The following is a 13,426-nucleotide window of genomic DNA, read 5'->3' as shown; positions in this document are numbered from 1 at the left end:
GTGTGCATGGTTTTTCCCTTGACTAGCACAAGGACTGAAAAGCCACAGTCTGTCACATCTCTCAAAAGTCCAAATGTGTCACTCTGAATGCCAAAAACCTGGGTGTCATTTACTTGACAAGCTTGGGACCCTCACTCATGTCTAGTGCTTGTGCTGCTTCACAGATGTCCCAGTACATCTTGGCACACGCGCTGCTTTGTGCAGGGGCCATATCCACACCTTCACCCTCCTGCTGAGGGCTGAAAGGAGGGGGAAAACCTTACAGCACAAGCACCCTGCCTGGAAAAGGCAAGGGATTTTTTATCCCTGATGAATTTTATACTGACATTGCTACCCTGCAGGGTAGCAAATACATTCAGGGTAACAGGATCACTCAAAATTATTCTTTTCTATGGCGGAAAGAGATGCGACATAAGTTGCATTATTTCGCCCTTCAAACAAATTCATAGAAACTTAGAATCGTCTAGTTTGGAAGAGACCTTTCAGATCATTGAGTCCAACTGTTAACCTAGCACTTCTGAGTCCACCACTGAATCATGTCCCTAAGCACCACGTCTATTCATCTTTTAAATACCTCCAGGGACGGTGATTCAACCCCTTTCCTGGGCAGCCTGTTCCAATGTTTGATAACCCTTTCTGTGAAGAAATTTTTCCTCATATCCATCCTAAACCTCCCCTGTCACAACTTGAGGCCGTTTCCTCTTGTCATATCACCTGTTACTTGGGAGAAGAGACCAACCCCCACCTCGCTACAACCTCCTTTCAGGTAGTTGCAAAGAGCAAAAGGTCTCCCCTCAGTCTCCTTTTCTCCAGGCTGAACAACCCCAGCTCCCTCAGACTCTCCTCACAGGACTTGTTCACCAGACCCCTCACCAGCTTTGTTGCCCTTTTCTGGACACACTCCAGCACCTCAATGTCTTGAAATTGTAGGATTACTTTTTTTAAAAACGTCTTCCATTATTGTGAATCAAATTTGTCCTTATCCTCTGTCTCCTCATGCCTGACCGCTGATTAATGCAAGGATGGGAATGACAGATGCCAAGGACCACCACATCGGGACGACACTGCCATGCAACTGCTTCGTGCAAGGGTCAGCCATTTTGAGAGAGGCGAGGCAACGGCGAGCCAGGCCTTCTGGGCTGTGCACCGCCCACCCAAAACTCGCCTCTCCCCCCCGCCCCTTACCTGGGCTGGGGCACTGGAGGAGAGGTGGGTCAGGTCCCCGATCCTGGCGGCCGCCCGCGGGTCGCTGGAGCTGATGAGGACAGGGGCGCTGATCTCCATGGAGTGCCGGTTGCTGGCGGCCTGGGAGGACTTGTGCGTCATGCTGAGGGCGGTGAAGGAATGCCGCTTCTTGGCGTTCTTCTTGCCCTCTGCCTGCCGCTGGGCTGCCCCAGCTGCCCCGGCGCCGGCCAGCGTGGAGCACGGTGCCAGGCCCGCTGCTGCTGCTGACGCCGCCACTGCCGCCGTCTCCGTTGGCAGCGGCACGTCGCAGACGGAGGCAGCAGCCAAGCACGTCTTGTCCATTTCGATGAGCTGCTTGGCAGATTCATTGAGCTGCGTGTGGAGGAAAAGCAAAAGTTACAAAAAGGTTAAACAAAGGAAGAGAAGGTGCGATGTCAACGGCCCGTCACAGCTTGATGATGGCACCCACTGGACCTGCCTGGGCTTTTGTCCCTGAAGCTCCTTTCCTGGTGGCCTACACCGGTCCTGGCAAGGGGATGCTGCCCTGCAATGAACCATTGCGGCTGTTCCCCCAGGGCAGAGCGGGGTCTGGAGCACCCTACGTGCCCGCATGCCTGCAGGGCTCATCACAGGGGGATTCTGCCCTGGAAAACAGGGCACTCAGGACAGGTCCCAAACCCAGCCTGGTTTTCTCGTCCATCCGTCACCTCTCAGTTGGCCAGGCAGGTCCCCAGGAGGCACACTAGCACACTTGGTTTCCCAAAACCTGCCCCAAACCCTCCACAGTGTTACTGTCTGTCTCCAGGGAGATGCCCAATTTATTTAATTTTCTGAAGCTGGGTGAGTTATTTCCAACCACTTCTTAATGCCATGAAAATCAAAAGAGAGGCAGAATAAGCATCCAGGAGAGTTAGGCTAGAACCTGGCATTGCAAGTTGGTGCACATCAAGCTACGACATTTAAAAACCGTCATTCGCTAGAATAGCTTGTCCCACGCCTGCAGTGGCAGAGTCAGGGGAAGGAGGCAGGAGCCCTTCCATCAGTGCCTCGCTATTCCCAGACCCATTATAGGCCTATACTTGACATTTGCCACACAGGGTTTTGATCCAGTACAGCTTCCAAATCCTTCCAAATCCATATCCTTGCCTCCCACCCAACACAGATTATCCAAATGCAGACGCAAACCGAAGGCACTTTTTCCAGCTGTGTCACTCAACCAAGGAGGAGCGTGATGGCCACTGGAAGACTTTCTCAGAGTCCAACTCGAAAAATTGGTCTCACCAGTCCTCCCAAAGAGCTTAAAACTTGGCCTACAGCCCACGGAGACAGCAGAGCACCTGGACGTTCAGGCCAGTTTTCTGTTCCTCATTCAATCACAGATAACCTCATGCCTATATTTATAAATGCCAAAGGCGTGCTGGGTGGGACAACCCTGTCACTGAAGCCTCTTATGTCCTAGCCACCATAACTCATACAGGAAAGCTACACCTCACCTAGCTGGAGAGTTTTTAGGCGCATAGGGGTGCTACAGTCACTGATGATACATGAAGTGTGCTCTGAAGTCAGCAACGCTTTCTGCACAGCTTTCATTGCCAATAGATCTTCCTTCAAGGGGTGCTAACAGATGAGGGAAAATGCCACAATTCGCCAACAGACCTTTATATTAAACTAGGATGCACCACAATATGTTTGCATTTAATGAATAAAAACAACATATGAAAAAGGGAGCCACGGCTAACACATATGGGCTTTTGCATACACTGCTATTCTGAGACCCACATAAACCAGAGGTGCATGTAGTACTATTCTGGACCAAAACCAGGCTATTTTTGTTTCTATAACCACTGTATGAATTATGGCAGCATCCAAGAAACTCAGTCGAGAACAAGGTCTTCTCAGGCTCTAAATAAAAAAAAAGAATAGTTGCTGCTCCAAGCAAAGTCAATTTAGAAACCGAATACAAGTGAAAATCAAAGGGAAAAAGAGAGGGATGGGAAAGATAACTATAGAAGTGTGCAGTTAAACAAATGTGCAACTGAGTAGTTTTTATGACTCCCAACCACTGGGAGTGGTAAATATAAATAAGAAATAGATCTTGCGAGCCTTATGCCAGTCCTCCTAAGTTCGAGCACTTCCACAAGGACTCATTCTGAGTAACAGGCAATAAAGCCACTAACACCTAGAAAGTAAACATCAACTTGCAGGATCCTTCATTCTGTGACAGCTTCCACCAAGTCAACCAAGAGCCTCCAATTAATGATGCTCCACTACTGTCAGAGCTGCTGGGAGTCCTGCAACCATTCAATTAGCAGGACGTTTTCCCAGCTGCACTCTCCAACTTGAGACCATGCTTACAGCCAGCATAGTGCACTCCACCTGCCAATTTTTGCCAATCACAGCTGATCCCATTTCAGATTCTTCAAGAATGTCCATTATTTCCCACTTCATCATGCTCTAAATTGGTACAACCTAATATTTGCCAGCAGGCTCCAAGTTGCAAGGAAACCAGATGGTTCCCCTCCCTTAAGTAGGTGTTACAGCTCCGCTTACCCAATTGATGGAGATAGTCTAGCCGAATTATTTGAAATATTAAGGAGAAAAGGAGAAAGACATCAAATATGCATGATTCTTTTCTACAGCAGAGGGTGAGGAAATACTTTGCTAGTCAACAGCAAGCAGGATAAGAATATATTTTAACTCTTTGACGTAAGAAAATATAGAGTTAAAAAAAAAAAGTATTTAGAACTTCCTGATTTTACAACAATGCTCCATATGAACAATGAAGTACTCCAGCTCTTAATATCAAAACTCTGATTCCTCTTGTAAGAATTAGATTGTAAATCCCAATGGCTAGAATCCAATTTAACACCAAAGCTGTTCTTTTTAAAACAACAAAATCAATTACCTTTTTGTTCAAAGCAAAACCTAGTTAAAAAGGTCAATAAGAGAGTTAGCATCTAAACATGGAGTGATAAAAAATAGCCCTGTGTTGATATAAACAAAGTCATTCTCGATATCAGTAGAAGATTAAAGGCAAAAGAAAACCCCTCCCCCAAACAGTCAAGCTAATGAACTTTTTGGGAATGTCAGAGTCTTCCTGAAATACTGGGAAAAAATTATTTTGGGCTGCCAAGATAAAAAATACTTTGGAGCTCTACCACTTTATTTTTGTAAGGAACTGTTTTTAAACAGCTTTGCCCAGCTTTTGTTGGAAAGTCCTTCCCAAATAGGCTGTGAATATCAGAGAAAAGGTTCTGCTTACTACTTTGTAAAAGCAAAAGTTGCTGTCTCTTCACAAAGAACTTTCAGAAACCCCTTTTTAAACATAAACATGATTACAAATTTCTTATTTTAAACTCTGACTATGTAAACAAGCATTGCTTTCTGGTGTCTGTCATCGGATCTTCATGCAGATCTGCTTCCAGAGGAGAAGCTTAATGGAAAGTTCTGACCCGCAGTCAGTCTCAGGAATTTGACATTTCTGGAAGGCTGTAGCTCTTACGACAACGCCTAATACTACAACTCAACTTTCTCGCCCATTTTTGATCCCTACATTTGAAATTCTGGCCTTGCTGATTCCAAATAGTAAAATACCCCTGAGATCACAGCAGGACTGATTTTAGCCCAAATCCATTCTGTATCAAGAGGATGTCCTAGAAAACTCGATATATGATTTAGAGGGATAAGGCTTGGATTTGAATGCCAACCAGTCAAGCATTCCCAGCCACCCTGCAATTCTTGGTCTGGGAATGCAAAACCTTGCGAGGGCAAGCCTTATAATATCCGAGGGACGCTACCATGCAAGAGGTGCGATGAAATGGTACAGTAAAACTGTTCACGGGGTCTCAGTGACTATTGCTGTGGGTGCTGCATGCTGAGATAAGGATGCAGCAGCCTCAGTTCATAGAGCTACTGTGCCTGTTTCTCAGGAAGGCATTCCCCAGCTGCCAGGAACTGTACTGGAGACAGCTCCAGCTCGTCTGGTTTTGAGAGTGAAGGCAGGCGCATGTGGGATAACTCTGTGCACAGAGCCTTGTTCACCTCCAAACAACCTTTTCCCACAAAGGGAGCAGTAATCAAGCTCCGTTCATTAAAAATTTGCTGACCTTGATCAGGGAGCCACAGTGCTCTCCCCGCCACAATGCAAGCTGTCATGACTTTGGCCACCAGCCAGCCAGCCCATGCAATATGAACTAAGGGAGAGGGGTTTTTTTCTTCTTCTGGCTTTTAGATATGACTATTTGGAGAGGGTTTTTTTTCTTCTTCTGGCTTTCAAATATGACTATTTTACACACTGTACTTGAGACTTTACCATATGGGCAACAAAGGTACAAACATTAAGCTACCTCACTCAGGACTTCTCCACTGCCAACATTATTTTCTTATTAGTGTCTAGATAAACCTCATTTTTCTGCAGAATGCATTAAGGTGACTTTCTCTCTCTCTCTGTGTCTCTGTTGCACGTGCTTGCACACACTCACGCATATACACACACCCCAGTTCACCCCAGTTCCTGACACATGTGGGTTTAAAAGAGACTACCTGTAAACAGTTCCAACATATTTCTCTGTTAAGGATGAGGGGATACAGGAGAGAAACCGTCATCTGCACTAACTATCCCCACATGGGACTAAATATGCCCTTCATAACCCAATGTGATTTAATGTACTATAGTTTCAATGGGCAGCGTTATACACCTACTTACATACCCCACCTGGGATGAAGAGCAAGGAAAAAGCTGCTTCTTGTCCAGTGTGGGTCATAATTAATTCTAGTTTTAGTCCAAACAACAAATTATTACTGTGGAACTTATTATTATGGAAGAAGATAGAAGCGTGGGAAATCTAGGTCAGATTTAAATAATTAACCATTACTGCATCTCCCCTGACAGATATGCCAGTGCATTTACTAATCCATGGTAGTGGCAAAATTGTTCTAGCCCAGTTTAGACCTGCAAGGGACACCTTGATACACAGTGGTCAACACAGCAGCTCCTGGGTTGTTGCGGTTCACTGACGGTGCTATCTTCTGTAAGACGGAGGCCAGTAAGTCTTATTCTGCTCTTGAATACTTTTAGTTATCTAGTCATTTATGTCTGAGCAATGGATTAATTTCTCATTGATATCTGACCTACCAAAGAGAGGACCTTACTCTGTTTCTGGTTTAGCAACATATTTCAGTGCATACTTGATACTATGCACAGACCAAAGTGTCACCGATGGGACTAAAAATGCCATTATTTTCTAAATAAGGAAGGATTGCTTAAATTCTCAGTTTTACACACAGGCGCCTAAGTATTTTGTTAAACTGGAGCCAGTTTGAACCAGGAAGTACAGTTTATTAAGGCTTTCAGGAAAATAATGCTTCATTTGCTATGTAAGCTTTTTTTCTATCTTCATGGAAAGTATTAGCTAAAGGATCGTGCTCTTCAAATACAGGTATAAGATCACAAATACATTATTTTGGGCCCCTTTTAAAAGTGAAAAGTTACAAACCCCCACAAATCAATGCACACCTAATGAAAAAGAACAAACTGGTAAGAAAAAATATCATGCTGAAGGTTTTGGAAAGAAACCACTGAGCAGGGCAAAAAGGAAAATTAAAACTATTAATAAGACTTCTTCACAATGTCCCTCTGAAAGACTGAAAGTATTTTCACCCAGGGACTGCTAATTTTTATACTTTACAGTTCATAAATATTGAGAAGATCACGCACATCCCTATTTCATGCCTTGCAGAAACTTTGGCAACTTGGAGTTCCATAGCTGATTTTGTGATTAAAATAAACAGTCTGAATTTATTACTGCATTTTCACTTCAGAGTAGTTACTTTCAGGAAATATTAAGTTCTTATGCGCTCATTAAATTAGTTTTGCTAGTATTATAATTTATGTTCTGAAGCACAGTGAGGTTATTAAGTAAGTAAGGGCATAAACTATACAAGAGCCTCCAGTCTCTGTTAGGTCCCTGAGAGGACAGCATCTGTGAAAGCATTTTCATCCCACAAAAGCAGCATTTCAGCAAGCTAAAGCAGCTTGTCCTTACTGTTATACCTCCTGAAAATGCAGGATACAACCTTTCTTCTCCTGCAGTCGAATGGCAAAAACACCCTTCGACTCAAATGGGCATTAGGAGGAAGTAAATAATGCTTTACCTAATACTTTACGTGTTCATTGGGTAAGTCAGTACTGTCGATGCACAGCAGTTCCAAGGGCTTACTAATGGGACATTAGCAAAGTTGTGCCAAAGGCTATTCAACCAAGTCATATTGAATACATCTATAATTTTCATCTTACAAAACTTACACGTTTTGTAAATTCAGATTTAAAAATGTTTACAGAAAGCCTCCCAAGCTCTCCATGGACAGTTTAAATTCATTGGACAGAAGCTACAAAATCCTATCTCAGTTATTCATTTGGGCACCATCCTCTGGTGAAGAATCATTGTTAAGGCACAGTTTAAGAGCAAATATTATAGCTAGAACAAAGCACTATTTAATGTTTTTGTGTTATTCTCTAACAATCCACTATTGCTTTTTCTAATTTATTGCCAGGGAGGGACAAGCAAATGTGGAACGGATTTTCTGCAAGTGGTTTATCCATCATGGAAGATAGATTTCTGAAACCCCACGCTGTGATTGAGAGTAGAGTTATTCCATGCACCCAGAAAACACAAGAAGCGCAGTGCATGAGCTTGCTGGAACACATTCACATGGAGCAGTAGCTGCAGAAATACTTTGCTAGGGCACATCTCAAACTTCAGGTGTCCTGTTCCTCCAGTCACAGGCTGAGGCATACGTCTCATTCTCTTTTCCAAAAGCCTGCTAAATATGTTAGCATGTTCTCAAGGAAGGAAGTCCCTAAAACCATACAGCAGATAGCCTTCCTGATAAGGGTCATACATGTACACAATTATGTATGGAGTCCGGGAAACGCAAGCCAATCATGGCTCCTTGAAAGGCAGCGGTACTTAGCAATCTATTTCCCTGTCTTACAAGATCTTTCTCATTTAGCAGCAATGTCACTTCTAACGCACTGAGAGGCCGAAGGAATGTAGCATATTAGAACAGCATGTGCTTGGACGAGCGTGTCATCATGATCTTGCAGAATGAAAATAAATGATGCGTGCAGCAGAAGTAAACACTAAGCCTTGGGTGGTGAACTGGGAATATTTTTTTTCTTTCCCTTTTTTCCAAACAATTTTAAGATGGAAAATGGTTCACAGTGATGGAGAACAAACACATGGCTTGGTGAACCCCAGAAAAATGCGCAGTCTGCTGCAGAGTCTGCTCAGGAGCAAAGTGCAGCTAGTAACCTTATGCAAACTAATGTCCAAATCGCTGAGAAGAAAGAAAATAAAACTAAATGCAATGGTATTAAAAATAGATGAATTCACCAAAAAGAAGTATGCTTTCTGCATCCCTCTCCACTGCCTGAAACAATTCCAGCTATCTAGCCTTCAGCTCCAAGCATGAGGACTATATTGCTCTGATCTGTCATCTTTGAATCTCAGATCTGTTGTGCATCTTCAATGTGCCTGAGGATTTCCTTCTCTTTTCTTCCTATCTGTCCTCTATGGACACCCTTTTTCATAATGAGATGCTCATGACTGCACCACAGCTCCTTTGAAAGCAAGAAATGTAACCAAATACAGCTTTACTCAACATCAGAAAGAGTGGGAGAATCCAGCCTATTTTTACTTATAAATTATTCAGAAAGCTAAATAAGAAGTGCAGTCATGAATTCATGGGCTTGATCCTAATTCCTTTGAAGTCAGCGGCAAAACTCCAGCTGCCTTCAACGGTGGAAGGACTGGTGCCCATCTGGCACCAATTTCAGTACCAGAAGAGTCCCTGTTTGAGTTTGTGAGGAGTTTACTGACAAAATTATTTTTTCATCAAAACCCAAAACTCATCAGAACTTAAGTACTTCACAGGAACATGCTGGTTTTGACAAGATGTCCATCAGGAAACCATTTCTTAGATGATGTTGCTCAGCTAAGATGTAGAAATGACCACGGCTACAGTGATTTGGGAGTTCACCCAGGCACCTGGGCTCCTGGCTCAAAGTGCCTTGTGGAGGAACAGCCACAGGAGACCTGAAACAACACTCCCACTTTCCTAATAGAAAACCACCAGCTTTCTGGCTATGCTGAGTCTCCCTCACTCTTGTTCTTGTTAAACGGAAAATGCCTGTGACTCTCCCAGGTGCCCACCTGCACAGTCACAGAAGATGCTAGTGCTGGCAGAAATGGCAGCCTTATGCTGGGCAGCAGCCTGGACAGCAGAGCAAGATGGACTCAGGAGGCTTTCAGAAGCAGTTCAGATGTAGTCCTAATGCCTTGTTGACAGCTGGCAGCTGTATGAGCCCTTTACCATTGCTGCCATTACTGCAAGGAAGGGAAGCCCTCTGAAGCAGCTTTTTGCTGAAATATAGAAATGCCTTCACTTTGAACCAGCTGGACCTCAAAACTTCAGCATGGGCTAGGAAAGATACTGGTTCCTGGATCGTAGTTGTGTGCATCACTAGTGACCTCTAAGCACTATCTGCAGAGCCTATATGCCTTGAAAAGAGCCAAGGCTCACGTTTTCAGAGTTTTCTGGCAACTTTCTACCTCCTTCTTTAATGTTCCACAAGGCTCCTGGTGCTATTGTTTAATTGGGTGATCAACAATACCTATGAAATTTTGAATTAAGTGAAAACTGACAAGTCAAACACCACCAAAGCAGAGTATTTCTTCAGAGTCAATGCACACATCAAGCTTGGAAGTCTCAAAGCAAACGGCTTCCCAGTTATGCTGTGTGACCCCAAGTAATTATAAACTGGATTGTGAAGCAGGCAATATCACGCTCACGTTGTTGTGTGGACCCCTGTCTTCTTGATAGTTGCACTGTGCACACATGCTACCAGACACAACATCATGCCCTTTTGCTCATTTTCTGAAATTTGTTCCTGGAAATATTGTTCTTGAAAGTATTGGGTTTTTTTAGTGTTCACAATTGCATAAAGGAAGCAACAATAACATGTCTTTTTTTAGGAAAACACTTGCTTCCAACTGAATTTGATAAAGGATAGGGATGAAAGAAAGAAAATACATATATTTGCTGAAGTCCTTTCTGAATTTGATAACAAAAGTGTTCTGGTGAACAATGAGAAAAAGGCCTACACACACATCACATCATCAGTGTTATCTGCAGAAAGCATGAAGTTGGATAAATCTGTGAAGCTCTTGGAAGCTCTTGGAATCGCAGCACAGGGAGCACATGGGAGAGCCACAGTAATTTTTCAAGTACTGCAAGGCTTTGCCTACACTGAGCAAGCAAGGAGCCTTTGTTGCTGTGATTTACAACTTTGTGTAGAAAAAGAAATCTGGTGCAATTGGGGAAAATTAAGTTTTATGTGCTGCAACTGAAGATTACCTGTGGGGAATCGCACACAAATAAATGTACTGCTGTCTCTACCTCTGACAAAGCAGTGAAATGAAGAATGAAAGCAAATGCCAAGAAAATGCTTTGGTTCAATTGCTTGTAAAAGAAACCAAGGTATACACACTTCAAGCAGACATTAGTACTTAAGGGCTGTGATAAACAGCCTTTGCCCTGTGTGTGCTATATATAGGAAAGAGAAATTTTTGACTATGTATTCTTCTGGCTCCTGCTTCCCAGATACAAGACAGAGAAGGATCGCTGGATGTGGTACAGGGCATTTGCAATAGAGCAACGTCCCATGGGGCTGTACAGTTAGATATTGTGTGCATGGAGCTCCTTCTACAGCTGGCTACAAAGCAGGGCTGCTGGTTGTGGTGGAGAGTTGCAGCACCAGCTCCGGGGGTCTCACTGCGTGTTTTACTGGGAGCAGCCAACATTAAAGGATGTCAGCCACATGTCACGAAAGCTGCTGCATCACTGGAGAGCTGTGCCCAGGCTTCGGTTTCACTATTTGCCAGACGGGGTGAAAATATGGGTGAGGACAAGGATGTGCTGCTGTTTTACCTGAGTGCCTGACCACTCTTTAGGGACAGCTCTGGGGTGTTTCTCTGAAATGGCAGATGAACTGTCCATGTTTGTGACAGGCAGCATCAAACCAGGATACATGGATCATCTGTGTGACAGGGCGGCCCACCTTCTTATGTTCTGAGAGAGACCTCACTTGCCAGCCTGAGTTTGTGTCTTGTAGTTTCCCTGTGGCTATTATGCTGTAAACTCTGCTGGAAATTACCTGGGTGTTTAAAGTGCCTCCTGCCCACATAAACGTGCTGATGCCTGGTACAACAGCACAGCTCTCTTTTCCCTCTTTGCATCCTTCTTCACTCTATGCAACGATGAGTTATTTTTAAACAATTTTTACATGAGGTTCTCTTACCTGGGAGACCTTTATACTTCTGTCATATTTGTTAAAAGGTGCTGTCATATTTGTTAAAAGGTAGACAACAGATTGGGACGGCATGAGGAAGCAGCGGCTGTTGCTCATGGCATAGTCATGCGCATCTCAGTAGTGTAGGAAGCCTGACCAGTAACTGAAGGCTCTGAAAGCCAGTCTGTAAGATATGAAAATGTGTTTTCTGTGCTATATGATGATGTAATTGGGTTCACAACCCTCCCCCTCGTCTCGTGGAAGAAAAATCTGACAAGGCTGAACTGTGACAAATTCCCTCGACTCCGCAAATTCTTGACTGAAAATGGCAGCATTCAGCCTCGCGCTCACGGCATGACTGACTGCCCCTCGCCTAGAGGAACTGTTTGCAGCCTTCTTTGGAGAATCTGAGATGTTAAAATATGATTGGGTACAAGGCCGAGGTCGGAGTCAGATGTCTCTCCACCGACTTGCCAACAGCTGCAGTCAAGGGGTTCATTGAACTTTCCGGCTATCAAACTAGAAAATGCTATTTGTTCAACTTCCTGAGTTTGATTTCTGGTTTAGGGTAAAGGACACGTACCCAGCGCTGTTGAGTCATGCAGTGAAGCAGCTAGTACCCTTCCCTCTCGTAGGCTCATCTAAAGCTGGATTCACGTGCTGGTTTCTGTCAAAGCCTGCTCTGCCACGGGTGTCACTCCGAGATAAGAGGTGTGCCATTTCTTCAGCGCCAATGAGCTTTGAGCAGATCTCTTAGGATGCTCAGGCACATGTGTCACATTACTGCAATAAAGTACGATGATTGCCGGCATTAGTCACTTTTATGACATCCATATGCAAATGCTGTTTATGTTAGTATGCTACAACTGGAAGGAATTTGGAAAACCACTGCTCTGGGCCATGCTGTTTGAGTTCCGAGATGGCAAAATTAATGGTCTAGCAAAAAATCTGCACAGTAGGAAATCTTTCTGAAAGTGCTGGGTTGTTTTTTTTTCTGTTTGTGGAATTACTCAAGCTCAAATATTTTCCTAACACATTCCTTTCTGAAAATGGACTGCCCTGGGTTGCACCTACATTCTGTAGGCAGAGAGACAAGTTGTCCTGAGGAAACTGAATTTTTGCAAACTGTGACCACACCATGTGATGCAGTCACACAGAGACATTTGTTATTAATACTTTTATTATTCTTGCCATTAAATGCTGAAGAACTCCCACTACGGATCAGAACTCCATTGTGAGAAATACTACGTAAACACAGAGCAACAAGACAGCTCTTGGCCCAAAGAGAGTACAACTTAAGAGGAGGACAAGAAACAATATAGATATAGACAAAATATACAATAAGATAGCTTTATCAGCAAGATGGACACAGGATTTTGCACACCATTAATCTTCTGTAGGCATCACAGACAAGAACAATTTTATAGAGGAGTCTGGAGTAGCAATGCTGATGCAGATGTCTGGATGTTTTTGAAGCATTTGTCACAACAGTGAAGAGCAGAGCACTATGGAAGAAACCGAGAATTTGAAAAAAATGACAGTGTGATTGGCATCACTGGCTGATCAAAACCAAGGGTTGATCTTTCAGTAGTAAATAAAAGATGATAGGTAGAGAGAGAAATGAGTAATCAAAAGTTTGCAAGTAAGGGCAAGTTGCATGGGCTCTACAGGACAGAAAAGGGTTTCGGAGAGAAAGAAAGAAGTGGCAGCAGATGAGCAGTCTGGATGGTCATGAATCAGGCAGGTCTGCATTTGTTAAGGATGCAAAAAGGGTATAGCCATAATCAGAATATGAGATGACGAGGGTTTGATCTTTGTGTATGCTCAGCAATCAGGTTGGACAAAGATTACATAGGACTGCCAGCCACATGAATGATTGGAGCCAGGCAT

General features: G+C 43.7%; 1 protein-coding gene across 2 annotated transcripts in view; it reads right to left on the bottom strand.

The window, feature by feature from the left end:
* The window catches only part of SH3RF3 (SH3 domain containing ring finger 3), a 251,446-nt gene that overhangs the window by 60,864 nt on the left and 177,156 nt on the right, over positions 1-13,426 (bottom strand). For both annotated transcript variants that reach the window (XM_074560610.1, XM_074560620.1), the window contains exon 4: positions 1,186-1,557. In XM_074560610.1, coding sequence (XP_074416711.1) covers positions 1,186-1,557 — 372 coding nt within the window. The remainder of the gene's footprint in view (positions 1-1,185; positions 1,558-13,426) is intronic.

The sequence above is a fragment of the Larus michahellis genome, chromosome 1 (assembly GCF_964199755.1).
Source record: "Larus michahellis chromosome 1, bLarMic1.1, whole genome shotgun sequence".
NCBI lineage: Eukaryota > Metazoa > Chordata > Aves > Charadriiformes > Laridae > Larus > Larus michahellis.
The sequence above is the reverse complement of the archived record's forward strand: the minus strand, read 5'-3'. Positions and strand labels throughout refer to the sequence as shown.